This window comes from Mastomys coucha, unplaced genomic scaffold (assembly GCF_008632895.1).
Source record: "Mastomys coucha isolate ucsf_1 unplaced genomic scaffold, UCSF_Mcou_1 pScaffold8, whole genome shotgun sequence".
Taxonomy (NCBI): Eukaryota; Metazoa; Chordata; class Mammalia; order Rodentia; family Muridae; genus Mastomys; species Mastomys coucha.
In genome coordinates, this window is record NW_022196914.1 from 50,282,215 (window position 1) to 50,295,364 (window position 13,150).

General features: G+C 38.0%; 1 protein-coding gene across 7 annotated transcripts in view; it reads right to left on the bottom strand.

The window, feature by feature from the left end:
* The window catches only part of Xrcc4 (X-ray repair cross complementing 4), a 248,473-nt gene that overhangs the window by 11,200 nt on the left and 224,123 nt on the right, over positions 1 to 13,150 (bottom strand). For 6 of the 7 annotated variants that reach the window (XM_031360484.1, XM_031360488.1, XM_031360487.1 and 3 more), the window contains one exon: positions 6,608 to 7,166. In XM_031360484.1, the coding sequence (XP_031216344.1) occupies positions 7,061 to 7,166 (106 nt within the window). In that variant the 3' untranslated portion in view covers positions 6,608 to 7,060. Of the gene's footprint in view, positions 1 to 6,607; positions 7,167 to 13,150 lie in introns of those variants that run through there. The other variant, XR_004115888.1, reaches the window with a different exon arrangement.

Below are 13,150 nucleotides of genomic sequence, written 5' to 3' on the forward strand. Positions count from 1 at the left end.
GAGCTGCACAGCCTACAGATAGATCACAACCTTTTGGGTGTACATAGTTTGTGCCTGCTTTATGTATCCTTCCCAGTTTGTATTCAGAGCACAGATCCAACTAAGTCATCTCTATTCTTCCATTGAGAATCTTCTAGATCCGTCCATTCACATCCCCTATGCTTCATATGGCACAGATTTCTCTTCAGACAAACTTCAAGAATTTTTGAAGGTGAGTTCAAAAACTTTACTTACCTCCTAGCATTTCCTTGGTCTCCCAACCCTTCTTCTCAAACTTTCTCAAATAAATGAGAGTATAACAATATTCTAGGGTTGTGATGGAGAAATGAACTTCAGAAATGGCAATATTTAGGGGCTGAAGAGATGGCTCAGGGGTTAACAAAAATTCTCAGCAGTCACATTGAGTGCCTGTTACTCCAGCTCCTGAGAATCCAATGCCTTCTGGCCTATATAGAGACTTACACTCATGCTACAATCCTGCCCCCATACAAACACACAAAGAATGAAATGTAAATCTTAAAAATAGCAATATTTTATACAGTTCTGAAGAAAATACCACTTTTGTTATTTTGTTGTTTTTCTAATGTAACTCTTGCAGAATACACAAATCTTATTAAACTTGAATAATCTTTGATAAATTATTGCATAATAAAAGCTGTATCTGGGTTGGTAAGATAGCTTGCTCAGTGGGTAAAGTGCTTGACATAATACCTAACAATGTGAGTATCTCCTGATCCTGGGAAGAAAGAACCAATTCCCCCAAACTGTCCTCTGATCTCTACATGTCGCTCATAGCATGCATGAGCTCATACACCTACCATATAGCAAACAACCATTTTTATGTTTGATGGTAGGATTACCTGTAGTGCAGTGTATCTACACTTGCTTAGTTAGACAGGCTTCACTGACAGTCTCAATGCATGGACTGGGCTCTAGTTTGCAGAGCAGACTCAGTTTTGACCTGTAAGTCATCATAGGCTAGGCATGGGGAACAGCAACTCCCTGGGGGGAATTGCTACTTGAAACCTTTCGAAAATAAAATGTAATTATTTTCCTTGCTAGTTTAGTAACACCCCTCTCCCTACTTACAGAGCCATTTATCTAATAAAACTCCAGAGAAGGGAAGGAAACAGGAAGTGTTTCACAGTATACATACATTAGCTCTAGCTCTGAACAACAAAATATCAGGGCCACATTAGACATTGCCTTCCCTCCTCATGAGTCCCGAAAGTCCTCCTCTCTCTGCCAGTTTGCTTGAATTTGATGCTGCTCATTCTGATTCTTCTTCCTTTTCTTCCTCCTCTCCTCCTTCTCTTTTTCCTTCTCCATCTATTTCTTCTTTTTTCTATTTCTCTTCTTCTCTTCTCCTATTTCTTTTTCTTTTATTTCTCTTCTTCTCTTCTTTTTGCTCCTCATCTTCCTCTTTCTCTTCTTCTTCCTTCTCCCTCCCTTGCCTCCTTCTTTTTTCTTTTTGTTTCTTCCTAAATTACATATTGGCTTCTCTAGAAAATACATTTTTAAACAAGATATATACCCATCTTATTTCATTTAATTTTCTGGTCTCTCAGTCTTATCACCTTGACTAGGACTGGGAAATGAAGAAGCAGGAAATTGCATAAAACAATGTGTACCATATTGACTAGCTGTGGCTCAAAATCCTCAAAATCATTATCAATAATTTTTTTTTTCTTTTTTGGTGTTGGTGCTGGTGGGGCAATCCCTTTCTAGAATGATTTGACCTACTTCACTAGTTACTTTAGTTCCTGTAGTTCTGCTTTTGAATGAAGAACTTCTCTGTATTTGCTGCCTTGGTTATTAGCAGAAATTCAAATATGAGCAATCAAGGCACCCAGGCCATTACTGAGTTACAGAAAACAGCAAACAATCAATAAGTCTTCCTTGGTTTTGCTTTCAACCATGAGTAGTTCTCAAAAACAAAAACAAAACACACACAAAAAAGAACAACAACAACAAAAAAAACCAAAGGGTTTCTTCCAGGATCCTAGTGGGAACACATGACATCCACATGGTCACCATCTTGGTAGGTCATCTGAGCATGACCTTCTCCTTTCATGTTGTCACCCTTTCTTGATTTCTGGATAATATCCCTAAGACTATTACTTTTAAAGATGCCTCATCTCAATCATAGCTTTTGGCAAAGAGCACAGCTCAGAGGCAGAGAGTTTATAGAAGGGTCTTGCATAAGCAGATTCTATAAACATTATTTAATCTACTTACATTTGACTGGCTAGTATAACCAAGATCAACGTTAAATTTCAAACTCTATAAATATAGCAAACAGTTCAAGACTCATCTACATTCCTTCAACTAGAACTTTGGGCACCAAAAATCTCTCCTGATTTTTTGTGGAAAAAATTTCTTTATCAGTATGGAAGTAGGGGTGATTCTCTTCTGAATAATCAAGAGTCTTTAGGGTCAATGAGATTTTGGTGTGGAAATCTACTCTACTCTGTGATATTGTGGGATGAGAATTTCAAATAGAGTTCTTCAAAGGATAGAAGGGAAAAAAATCAACAGGAGAACAGTAAAATTCATGTTGAATTTTATTCAAATATGGGGGAGGAAAAAATAAAAATTCACGAGTAAATGAAAGGGTGATCAGGCAGGTTAAACACGAGTCAAGCATAGTCCATATAGTATTGTACACTGAGGATATAAGAAAGTTACTGGCCAGAGAGAAAGCAGACAATCACTTCAGGGTACTCTCTATAATTAGGATACAGAGAAAGTCATGTTAGGTTAACTCATGTAACATCTATAATGAAATTTCATCTAAAGAATTTGCTAGAAAATTCACACCCCTTGTGAAGAATGTAAATCTAGACAACAGCCATAAAAATGTGCAGGGGAAGTCTTGTGGGTCTCATTTCCCCTTACAAGATCATTATGTGGGGCAGGACTGTAACTGTGTTATCTGGGATTATCAACTCACAGGAAAATTGAGGAGGCTAATTTTGAACCTAGATTTCAGATATTTGTGAAGGATTCTAAAAATGATGCTTGAACATAAGGATTACATGAAAGGATGATTGTTGATTTTTTTCTGAGCCATGTCTGGCAAAAGTCTCATGGAGCCACTTTTTTTTTTTTTTATTCTTAGGTATCCAAAAAGAGTTTTGTGAATTCAGTGTGTAGTTTCAGCCTTGTTTTGAGGGGCCTCAAGCTTCATTTACTACAACATGTGCTCTGTGGCCAAAGGGTGCTTACCTGTTTTGCTCACTACCTCAGCTAATGCCAAGAACAAAAACTAGCACAAATGTTCAGCAAAATGAATAGATTTATTCTTTATTTCTCCAGATGGCCCAGGTCTGTACCTTGTGTACAACCTTTCCTTGGTAAACATTTGTTGAATCAAACACCCAATAAAGAGTTGTTTGGCTCAAAAACACAGAGTCCTATGTTTTATAAGTTTGATTATAGGTCATGAAGCAAACCTTTTCTAAAGTAGATGTGTGACCTTTTAAAATTATATAACAAAGACACCTCTGCTTATTCAGGGCCTCTTTTTTTCTTCCCTAATGAACTTGACACCATATCTGATGCCAGCCCTAACTTTTAAATTTTGTGCTGAAAAAAAAATCCCTCTGAGATGAAATTCATTTGTCTTAGAAGTGGGAATACTAACATTAAAAGTACCATAGGGCACTCAAACTCTTTTTCTGTTCTTTTAAAGTCAGCCAGTGGTCTCCAGATCATTTTATTTTGGGGCATAGATAGTGGAAACTACAGACATATAGATGGAATGGAATAGCAGGATCTGAGCACGTTGTAGAGTGTTGTCTACACTGTTCATGAGACAGAATGCCATGCTTTTCTTGTTTCCAAAAGATATGAAGTTGTGCTTAGAGGCTGTATGCATCCTTTTGTAACCAAGTGAATCAATGCAAGGCAGAGATGGATGAAAATATCTGTGGGCCTAAAAAGATAAAATAAAAATACAAGATGTTTAAGGTATGCTGAACTCTGTGCGTGCGATTGCTGGCATGACTTTGGGAATACCCTCTTCATCGATTTTGCTCATTTACTCTACACATACTGGTTGTGTACTTTTAATTACTTGTATTTTGTCTCATATATATTTTTAAAGATTTATTTATTATTATAGATAAGTACACTGTAGCTGTCTTCAGACACACCAGAAGAGGGCATCAGATCTCATTATGGGTGGTTGTGAGCCACCACGTGGTTGCTGGGATTTGAACTAAGGACCTTCAGAAGAGCAGTCAGTGCTCTTACTCACTGAGTCATTTTGCCAGCCCTTGTCTCATTTTAGTCTCTTAGAAAGAGCTAACGTACATGCATCTTAGATTATAGAAAACTCAATAGTTATAGTAACATCCTTGCATGACTAAGTAGAAATTTGTGTTTTAGGATTGTATTTGTAATTGGTATACTTATAAATATACAGATTTTTCTTAAATGTAACCCATCAACAAACTGAAATGTGATAAAAATTTCTTTCTTTTTAAATATATATATATATGTATGTATACTTATTAGATATTTTCTTTTTTCTTTATTTACGTGTCATATGATATCTCCTTTCCCAGTTTCCCCTCTGAAAAAAAGAACAAAGAAAGAAAAAAAAACCAACAAAACAAAACCCTGTTCCATCCCCCCTACTCCCCAACCCCCCACCCCCTGCTCAACAACCTTCCCTCTCCCACTTCTTGGCCCTGGCATTCCCCTACACTGGGACATAGAACCTTCATAGGACCAAGGGCTTCTCCTCCCACTGATGACCGATTAGGCCATCCTCTGCTATACATATGCACCTGAAGCCATGAGTCCCACCATGTGTACTCTTTGGTTGGTGGTTTAGACCCTGGGAGCTCTGAGGGTACTAGTTAGTTCATATTGTTGTTCATCCTAAGGGGCTGCAAACCCTTCAGCTCCTTGGGTCCTTTCTCTAGCTCCTTCCTTGGTGACACTATGCTCAGTCCAATGGATGGTTGTGAGCCTCTACTTCTGTATTAGTTGGACACTGTCAGAGCCTCTCAGGAGACAGCTATATCAGGCTCCTGTCAGCCAGTATTTGCTGGCATCCATAATAGTGTCTGGATTTGATGATTGAATATGGGAAGAATTCCCAGGTGGAACAGTCTATGGATTGTCCTTCCTTCAGTCTCTGCTCCATAGTTTGTCTCTGCAACTCCTTCCATGGGTATTTTGTTCCCCCTTTTAAAAAGGAATGAAGTATCCACACTTTAGTCTTCCTTCTTCTTGAGTTTCTTGTGGTTTGTGGATTGTATTTTGGGTATTCCAAGCTTCTAGGCTAATATCCACTTATCAGAGAGTGCATACCATGTGTGTTCTTTTGTGATTGGGTTACCTCACTCAGGATGATATTCTCCAGATCTATCCATTTCCCCAAGAGTTTCATAGATTCATTGTTTTTAATAGATGAATAGTACTTTGTTGTGTAAATGTACCACATTTTCTGTATCCATTCCTCTGTTGAGGGACATCTGGGTTCTTTCCAGTTTCTTGCTATTATGAATAAGGCTACTATGAACATAGTAGAGCATGTGTCCTTATAATATATACATATGTATATAATATATATTATAATATATAATATAATAATATACTATGTATATATATAACATATAATAATATATTATGTATATAATATACACATATGTATATATTATGTAGACCAGGCTAGGTTGGCACTTACTAGGCAATCCAGGCTGACCTTGTATCAGTGTAAAATTCTTCAGCAGCTTTGGCTCCTAAGTCATGACATGAGATTATAAGCACAAGGCATACATGCCTAAAATGCAGGAAAATCTCTCCTGCCCCCATATGTACATGTAAGTCTGTTTATAACTTTTTCCATTAGCTTTTGCAATAAAAGTAAATGTGATATTTAACATCACACAGAATCTAAGGTGATGATATGGGTAATGAAGAGCAGAATGTTGAACTGAACCTACAGTTAGTAAACATTTAACTGCTGAGCAGAGAAGAATTACCCAAGAAGCTACATAATAGGTCGTCAGAATAAAGGAAGACCACACTGCACAGAGGCTGACGCAAAAGCCATGAGGAGAAAATAGATGTGATGAGCTTTATCAAACATGCTGCTGATACAGAGTGGACCAAATACTGCATGTGGCAACATGGTGTCCATCACGATTTTGGTAGGAGGGAACTGATCTTAGCTGGAAGGAAATGACAGCAGTGAGTTAGGAAGCAGAAGGGCAGATAGAGAAAGCAATGCACCACCTTTTACTCACCAGATGGAGCATGATCTCAGCTTTCAAGAAGGGCCTAAAATGCTAATGGGGTCTTTTTGTCCCCTAAATGTAAACATTCACTTTTCTTTCTTTATTACTGAGTTTCATATATACGTACATGCAATATGTCTCCTGATTTCTCATCTCTAATTCCTTCCACATACTCTTCAGTATGCTCCCTTCCCAAGGTTATTTCTATTTTTTAAATAACCCACTAAGGCCAACTTGTACTGCCAGTGTGTATGGGCGTGGGGCCACTATCACTAGAACACAGGATGCCTTACAGTGAGCACTTTAGAAAGGCAAGTTACGACAATAAAGTAAAAAAGTTCAGTCAAATAAAGTTCCTTTAAGAAAACAAATTTTTATTAACTATCAGATTTTCAGATTGTTTACATATAAGATAATGATGTATTTTATATGTGTCACATCATAAATTAGAATTTTCAAACAAAAATAATTTAAAGTACAATTAAAAAAGAATTAAAGATTTTTTTGCCATATTTCCAAAATCTTCCAAGAGTCATTAGAAAGCTACAATAATGTGCAGACAAATACAATAAACATGCCTTTTGCAACAAAAGTCAGATTTAATGAATGGAATAAGGAAGGGAGAAAAGTGTTCCTCTGTCATCCAATCTGATCATCACATACCTGTGTAATTCACTGGATACACACAGTAAAGCTCCGAGACATAGTAACCACGGCTGCTAAGCTGAAAGTCTGTCTTCTCATCCAAAGGAACTGGAGAAAGAATATAGTCCATTGAACACTAGTGTTGTGTTCTAGGGTTAAAGCTAATCAAAGAGGTCTTCTGGGCAGCTGTTTTTCAGGGTTTCTAAAGACATGTTTTCAGCGGAGGCGCGCTCCTCTTTCAAGGTCTGAGGCAGTGAAGAGGCAAGCCTACAGTAGAAAGAAAATCAGGGGTTAGCTCTCAGTTTTTTTTTTTAATTTCTAATTTTTATTTTCCCTTTTATTAAAAATAAAATCTTTTTCTCACATAACATGTCCCTCCCTCTACTCCTCCTGTTCCTCCCCTCTTCCTCTCCCATCCAGATCCACTCCCTTTCTCTCTGTCTGTCATTAGGAAACAAAGTCTTCTAAGGTATCATACTAGACTAATGGAAGGTAGACCAAAACTAACACAACGAATAGGACAAAGCGAACAAACAGGACAAAGCCCAAGAGAAGCACAATAACAGACGCACTCATTCACACCCTCAGGACTCCTATACAAACACTAAGTTGGAAGCCATTATATATATGCAAAGGACCTGTAGGGTAAAACAAGAAATAAACAAATCAACAAACAAACAAACAAAACAAAAATAGAATTAAATAATAATAACAAATGACCTGGACCTCCCTGTGGAATACATTTTCTCTGTGGAGTACATTTCACTGTTGATCCACGTGAGATTCCATGGAGAAAACTAAGTTTTCATTTGCAAGTGGTTTTCAATTAGAGAGTGCTTCTGGTTTAGGGCTTGGGGCATGTGTCCACATCTCCTTTCAAATCTCGAACCCCATGTGGTGCAGACCCATGCGGGCCCTGCGCATGCTGCCTAGTCTCTGTGAGTTCAGGTGTGCATCCATAGTGCTGATTTAGAGGGCCTTGCTTCCTTAGTGTCTCCCATCCCCTCTGGCTCAGAAGCTCTTGCCACCTCCTGTTCTGCTGGGCTGAGCCTTCAGGGGAGGTTTCTGCTGCTAGCATGTTGGCTAGGGTTGAGGGTTCTGAGTTCCCTCACTCTCTGCATATTGTCTTGCTATGGGTCTCTGTATTTGTTTTACCCATTAACGTTTATGTTGAGTCTCACCTGCTACACTCTGATCATATGAGTTTCCTGTAGTAGTCAGCGGATCAGTTCATTACCTGTGTATAATTAATAAGGACTCTGTATCTATGGCAGGTGCTGTACCCTTTACTGGGTCTACAAATAAACCTATAGTAAACTAAATTCTATTTAGATGATGAGGCCAGCTACTGCTTCATGGAGCTGGCATTTATATGGAAGTGCATTTCTGAAATAAAGGACAACAGCCTTGTTCCCTTGTATGACCACTGTGGTGGTGAAGACGAAGCTGAAGGATTGCAGAGCTCAGCCAAAAGTGAAGCTTCTGAACATTGATTTATGTCCTTGAATAGTGGTTCACCATAGAGCCCCCAAAATACTACTCAATATTAACAACTAGAGGTGGCCTCAGGGGCAGATATGATTAGATCAAATCAATCCACTAATAGAAGTATCTCCATGTTTCCAGCTTCAAAGCCATGGCTTTGCTTACGATAGCTGAAAGAGCACAAGGCTGAAGCCAGGAAACTTGGCAGTGAGTCAGTGGTGTGGTGTTAGGCAGTCCAGGGACTTCAGTTCTCTTACCTGTAAAACTGAGGTGACATGTGCCTCAAAAGTGAAGTAAGGATTAAGCTAGGTGATGCAAAATAATGCTTGTAAATTCCCATAAAACATGCAGAAACTGTTCTTATCAGTGGATAAATATCGAACAAAGTATTAAGATCTCCTAGTAGTAGGAGATAAAAGAATAACCAAAGGAAATCCAGAAATATCAGCTATGTGTGATTCTGTTAAAGACCCAGGCACCTACATTTAGTTGTATAGATCATTAAAAATGAATTCACCACCCAGTCTTCCTTGACCTTTTGACTATGCACAATTAACCGTGACTGGCTACACCCAACCTGGGATATATCAATCTTATTCCAATTAAGCCAGAAGCCAGACAACCTGATAATGCTAAGGTGCTAGGTAGTAATATGCTATCAAGATGACAAGTAAAACCCTTGGGAAATTAATAGTAACTGCAGATTTAACTATTACAGCATATAACCAAATATCTAAAATGTATTTCATAAGAGGAAAAAATGATACTATATAAATAGCAGCTTATCATTACACACACACACACACACACACACACAAAGCCATCTACACACACATACATCCTGTTCTCTTGTCTAAGATGTCTTAGTTGGTTTTAACTCTCTTGAGCAAAATAGAGGATTGAATTATGTCAATTATGAAATCAGACTCGGAAAGGACTCTGCAGGTTTGGTCACTGTCTAGACATTGTACCCTAGAAGACATAGGTCTATCATTCTGTTTAAAAAAAAGTCAGCAGAAGACAAAAGGAATAGTCTGAAGTGACAAGAGAGAAACAGACACTCCGTGTGCTACACTAACTACTGCTGTCTGTCTAAAGCCTGGTGCTTAAGAAGCATGTGTGACACTTGTTGGGGAACTGAGCTAGGATGGGTACTGTGAGGAGTGCAGCACGGCAGGAATGCATTGTTCTCTGGTCTCATATCCACATATCAATAGAAAAAGTTTAGAACTGTCACAACCAAAGAAGTTTATCTCTTTCACAAGTGACAAGTATTTAAAAGGCTTTTTGTAAATTACAGAAAGCCGCAAGAACTAAAATGAAGATGGTTCACATTTAAAAATTTTTTAAAGATGAGATTATATATTTTTACATGAGTAATTTTGCCACATGATATCTTCCTTGCCCAATGTGTTTGAGGTTTCTTTATGTGTTTGAAAGTTTAGACATGAATCCTTCATTCATTTTAATTTAGATGTACTAACCATTAGGCAACTGGTACTTAGCAGAATTAATTACATTGCCCTGAGGCCTGGCACTGTGACAAACAGTCTCAATTCCAGCACTTGGGTGGCAGAGACACCTATGTTTTAATATGTGTCATATTGATTCAACCAATATTACGTATGTGCTATGAACAGCTCACTGTGCTAAGGAAGTATAACTGATATAGAGAACATAAAACATGATCTCTGTTACAAAGTTTCCCTGATGCGGCATGAAGAATATATTAACATGGGGGCATAAGGATAAATGTTTAGAATGTAGTCAGGGATTATGTTGGTTTATTAAAGTATAGAAGATCACAACCAATCTAAATGCAGTGTTGTGGAGCCAGTCCCAATGACACATCTACCAAACAAACCAACAAAGGCTTAGGGGACACTACAAAAGAGGAGAGCAAAGAATCTAAAAAGCTATGAGAATGTGTTTCCTAGTAATGTCAGAAGCCACACCCAGAGATTCTCACGAATATGGTTGCCTAAATAAGAGAGGAACAAGGTCAGAAGCAACAGAGATGCTACAGTGGAAAGCCAGCCCATGAGGCTCTAGCCCATGAGGCTCCAACACCTGCGCGAGGAGTACAGGCAACTAAGAAATGCTGACAAGAGAAGGATTAGTCTTCCTAGGGAAGAACACATCAATTGGTTGTTCAACAGTAAACAGTCTTCCTTGACCAAATTATCATCGAGTAGAGTGTTGTACAGCTTCCATGTATATGTGGCTTTCTCTTGTTTTTGTTGTTATTGAAGAACAGCCTTAGTCCGTGGCGATCTGATAGGGTACATGAGATTATTTCAATGCTCTTGTATCTGTTGAGGCCTGTTTTGTGACCAATTATAGAGTCAGTTTTGGAGAAGGTACCATGAGGTGCTGAGAAGAAGGTATATTCTTTTGTTTTAGGATGATATGTTCTATAAATATAAATCCATTTGGTTCATAACTTCTGTTAGTTTCACTGTATTTCTGTTTAGTTTCTGTTTCCATGATCTGACCATTGATGAGAGTGGGGTATTGAAGTCTCTCACTATTACTGTGTGAGGTGGAATATGTGCTTTGAGCTTTAGTAGAGTTTTTTGTATGAAAGTGTGTGCCCTTGCATTTGGAGCATAGATGTTCAAAATCGAGAGTTCACATTGGTAGATTTTTCCTTTGATGAGTATGAAGTGCCCTCCCTTATCTTTTTTGATGACTTTTGGTTGAAAGTCAATTTTACTCCAATATTAGAATGACTACTCCAGCTTGTTTCTTGTGATCATTTGCTTGGAAAATTGTTTTCTAGCCCTTTACTCTGACTGTTTTTGTTACTGAGGTGCATTTCCTGTATGCAGCAAAATGCTGGGTGCTATTTATATATCCAGTCTGTTAGTCTATGTTTTTTTATTGGGGAATTGAGTACATTGATATTAAGAGATATTAAGGAAAAGTGATTGTTGCTTCCTGTTATTTTTGTTGTTAGAGGTTACAATTATGATTGCGTGGCTATCTTCTTTTGGGTATGTTGAAAGATTACTTTCTTGTTTTTTCTAGGGTGTACTTTTCATCCTTGTGTTGGAGTTTTCCATCTATTATCCTTTGTAGGGCTGGCTTTGCAGAAAGATACTGTGTAAAATTTGCTTTGTCATGTTACATCTTGTTTTCTCCATCTATGGTAATTGAGAGTTTTGCTGGGTATAGTAGCCTGGGCTGGCATTTGTGTTCTCTTAAGGTCTGTATGATATCTGCCCAGGATCTTCTAGCTTTCATAGTCTCTGGTGAGAAGTCTGCCATAATTCTGATAGGTCTGCCTTTATATGTTACTTGACCTTTTTCCGTTACTGCTTTTAATATTATTTCTTTGTTTTGTCCATTTGGTGTTTTGATTATTATGTGACAGGAGGAATTTCTTTTCTTGTCCAGTCTATTTGGAATTCTGTAGGCTTCTTGTCAATCTATATATTAAGAAATTGTGTGTGTGTGTGTGTGTGTGTGTGTGTAAACCGTAATAGTGAAACTAAATAGTGAGCTAAAAACTATCTGAATGGTTCTCTACAGGAAAATGACACAACTCTTACTGAACTTTCACACAGTAGAATCCTATACAGTTACACATATGCACAGATCGCAAATGAAATGTTGAGCGACAGAACAAGGCACAAAGGAATGCATACTACTGCATGGCTCTATTTAAAAGTCAAAACCACAAAACTCATCTCAAAAGTCAGAATCACAAAATTACAAAAAAGCAATTGGTTTTTGAACAACAGTACATGCATGAATGTGTTGTGCGCACACACATGTGCATATATAGCATATATCTGCATATACTGTGGATATTTATTCTATCTGCTTTTCCATGAGACGTCATATCTGGATATTTTCAACTCTGCTGTGAGAATCTTCTCAGATTTCTTATAGCTTTGGCTGTTGTTAAGACATTCAAAGACAAGGCCAGGAGCTTTGGTGCTGGGTTAGTGAGCTTAGTCTAGATGTGAGAAGAGCCACAGCACCAGCTTGAGCTATTTCCACTTTTGCCAAATTCTGACTCTCACTGTCATACTGCTGGCTGAAGCTTCTGCTTTAGGCAAATTATTTCACCCACTATTAATTATCTGGTGCTGAGAAGAATGATATGGAAGGAAACTGTTATGCTTAATATTTATTATAGAGAATATAATTTATCATAGAGAAGAGAAAGTAGTCAATGTTTTTTTTTTTTTTCTCATGAAGAAAGAAGTAATAAACTCCCAGATTGCAGCTGTCATAGTTTCAAGTGCTGAGCCATCACCCAGTCATCTCAGCAGGGCAGCTGGAGGCAAATGTTCTGCTTATGTTACAAAAAAGTCCAGCTAAGCTTTGTCACAGTTAAGCTTTGTTTTTTCCCTATTACTTTATTTATTCCTTTACTTTCTATCCTGATTGCAGCCCCCTCCTCCATCCTTCCAGTCCCAGACCCTCGTTCATCCCTGCCCCTCTGCCATGGTTTCAAAGTTGCCACATGACATCTGCCTGCAAGTGCTTGCATAGCACACAGAAATACATAAAGTGAAAAATTTTAAAAAAGCACACATTGTGAAGAACTGTTGGGGTGCATTAGTAATCCTAGCACATGCAAGATCGGGGCAGTAGAATTACATGTTCGATGTGAGCCTGGGCTAGCTTGCAGCTATATATCCAGTGTATATTTTAAAAGCAAAACAAAAGATAAGCCAAATATCTAATGGTTTACTTTTAGGATGAATCAGCTCAAGTTTTCACAAGGAAGATTAAAAACAGCCCCACAAAAA